This window comes from Onychostoma macrolepis, chromosome 19 (assembly GCF_012432095.1).
Source record: "Onychostoma macrolepis isolate SWU-2019 chromosome 19, ASM1243209v1, whole genome shotgun sequence".
Classification (NCBI taxonomy): Eukaryota; Metazoa; Chordata; class Actinopteri; order Cypriniformes; family Cyprinidae; genus Onychostoma; species Onychostoma macrolepis.
The window spans coordinates 32,122,845-32,125,344 of NC_081173.1; the positions used below are offsets into that span (position 1 = coordinate 32,122,845).

General features: G+C 33.2%; 1 protein-coding gene across 1 annotated transcript in view; it reads left to right on the forward strand.

Annotated features, from left to right (window-relative positions):
* akap9 (A kinase (PRKA) anchor protein 9) overlaps nucleotides 1-2,500 on the forward strand; it is a 118,514-nt gene that overhangs the window by 75,241 nt on the left and 40,773 nt on the right. The window contains exon 24 of the mRNA XM_058753433.1: nucleotides 1,633-1,865. Within this exon, the coding sequence (XP_058609416.1) occupies nucleotides 1,633-1,865 (233 nt within the window). The remainder of the gene's footprint in view (nucleotides 1-1,632; nucleotides 1,866-2,500) is intronic.

Genomic DNA, 2,500 nt, shown 5'->3' on the forward strand with positions numbered 1-2,500 from the left:
AATGAAAATGACAAAATATAAAAATAAAATCTAATTAAAAAACCACAGTAGTATTTTGATAGCAGTGACAGTAGTAATAATAATAATAAAAGTAATATATATATATTTTTTAAGTACTTTCTTAAGCTCAGAGTTTGCTATACAGAGACATATTGACACAAAAAGTTAATAACACATATGTTAATGCTAAAAATTGTAATGGTAAATATTTGATCATTTTCAGTGAGGATTTTAAATGTGCCAATGCCTTATTTAACTCGATTTACTTCATTAAATGCAAGAAAAACTGTGTGTCTGAACTAGACTGGCTGTTCAATAAGACACAGGTTTCTTTTTCCTTTCCTTTCTGTTTTGCATTTGCACTTTAACCCCTCCCCCTCCTGTGACATCACGGGCTCCGCCCCTCGTCCTCTCCTGCACTGTGGGTTGGTTCGGTGGTTGCTGATGGGATCATGTGATCATGGATCGTACAGGAATGGGAACGATTGTGGGAAATGGGAAATCTGTCTCGTCGATGTGCCATATGCAGCTGGAGACAAAAGTGGAGAACTGCAGAGAACATTTACAAAAGCATGACATGATCATCACAAAATCAAAACAACAAAACAAGAAATTACATTTTGCAAAAAGAAAATTAAATATTATAATATAATATACTATACTATTAATATACTATTATAGTATTTGTAAATATTTTGAATTTAGCTTTTGTTTTTATATTTTCAATTTTCATTACAAATTTAGTTTCATTTTTAGTATTTTTATTAGTTTTTAGCCTTAATTTATTTTTATTTCAGTTTTAGTAAGTTTAGTATTTCAAGGGAACTCCAAGGGAACATTTTTAAGTTTTATCTAATGTTTTATATTTTATTTTATTTTATTTTAGCTTTCTTTCAATTGGCATAAGCAACTTTTAATAGTATGTTTTAGTTAAAAATAACAAACACTGCAATAAAGCAAATTTTCTTTTCGTTTTGTTACATTTTTATTTAAATTTTAGTTTAAATTTCAGTAGGTGCTTGTTGTTGTACTTTTCTATATTTATATTTAATTTATTTTAATGTATTTTTAAATTTATTTAAATTTATTTAATTTACTTTAACACTTATAATTAACGTAAAAGTTTTTCATCTAATATTTATATTAAATTTCGCTTTATTTCCTTTAGCGAAAACAACTTTTAATAGCTTTAGTTGTAGTTTTAGTTAACAATAACAACAAAAATTATTTGTATTTTTATATATATATATAATTATTTTATTTTTATTTTTTTTTTTTCAGGAAATGTTAAGCAAATTTTCCTCAAATTTTCAGTTTTGTCAAAATATGATTTCCTCTTTATTTCTTTTGATTTTGTGGTTAAAATGATCTGAACATGTTGTTGAGAAAATTCATGTTTATTTCCTATAAATTAAGTTTGCAATTTGCAGTTTATTAAAGTCCATCAAGACTACAGCAGCAGTTTATAATGCGCTGAGAACAATCTTTAAAGTTGAGGTTTAATGAAGCCTTGATTAGTGTCTGACCGTCTTTGACGCTGTGAATGGGTCTCTGAAGCTGCTCCATGTTTTGTCATCCGCCGAGCGTCAGTCTCGGCGTGGGCTTTGCTAACGAGCGTCTGGCTGTCCTCAGACCTGCTGGAGGAGACGGAGAAGCTGATGGCGGAGAAGGTGGAGGTGCAGCGTCAGGCGCAGAAGGAGAGCGGAGAGCTGCTGCAGCAGGTGAAGCAGCTGGAGGCGGAGCTGGAGGAGCAGGTGAGCCGTCTGCAGGAGCTGCAGGAGATGCACGGCGCCGAGACGGCCGACCTGCGGCAGCAGATACAGGCCTTAGAGAAGCAGCTGGAGAACAACCGCAAGTTCATGGACGTGAGTCGCTTCAGCATGTTTCTACAGCCTCTGACTTCATACCTCGCACTTCTGACTTTTTACTCTGAATACTGAGTTTATCTCGCAATTCTGACTTTTTCTTATGATTGTGTTTTTTCTCGCAATTATGACTTTTTTCGCAATTCTGAATGTTTTCTAGCAGTTCAGAATTTGGTGCATAATTCTGAATTTTCGCGTAATTCGGAGTTTATGTCTCAATAACTTTTTTTTCTCACAATTACAACTTTTTCTTGTTATTCTGTTTATTTTGCGCAATTCTGTTTTTTTTTTGCAGTTCTGAGTTTATTTCTCACAATTTTGCCTTTTCACAGTTCAGACTGAGAAAAATGTAAACTCAGAATTGTGAGAAGTCAAGATGAGTTGCAATTACCTTAATTTTTATAATATTTTTTTTTTTTATTCCATAGCGTAAATAAGCTTCCATAATTATGTGATAAAAGCAATTAGCGATTAATTGCTTCTCTTCCACGTTCATTTAATCACAAAACCCGTATCGGTCAGACAGTATGAAGCTTAAACACATGGAGCTCAGCAGATGTTTTCGTGTGGTGTAGCGTGGTAGCATGCTAAGCGTGTCACGTGGTCTGTACGGCTCGAGTCTAACTGTGTTTCTG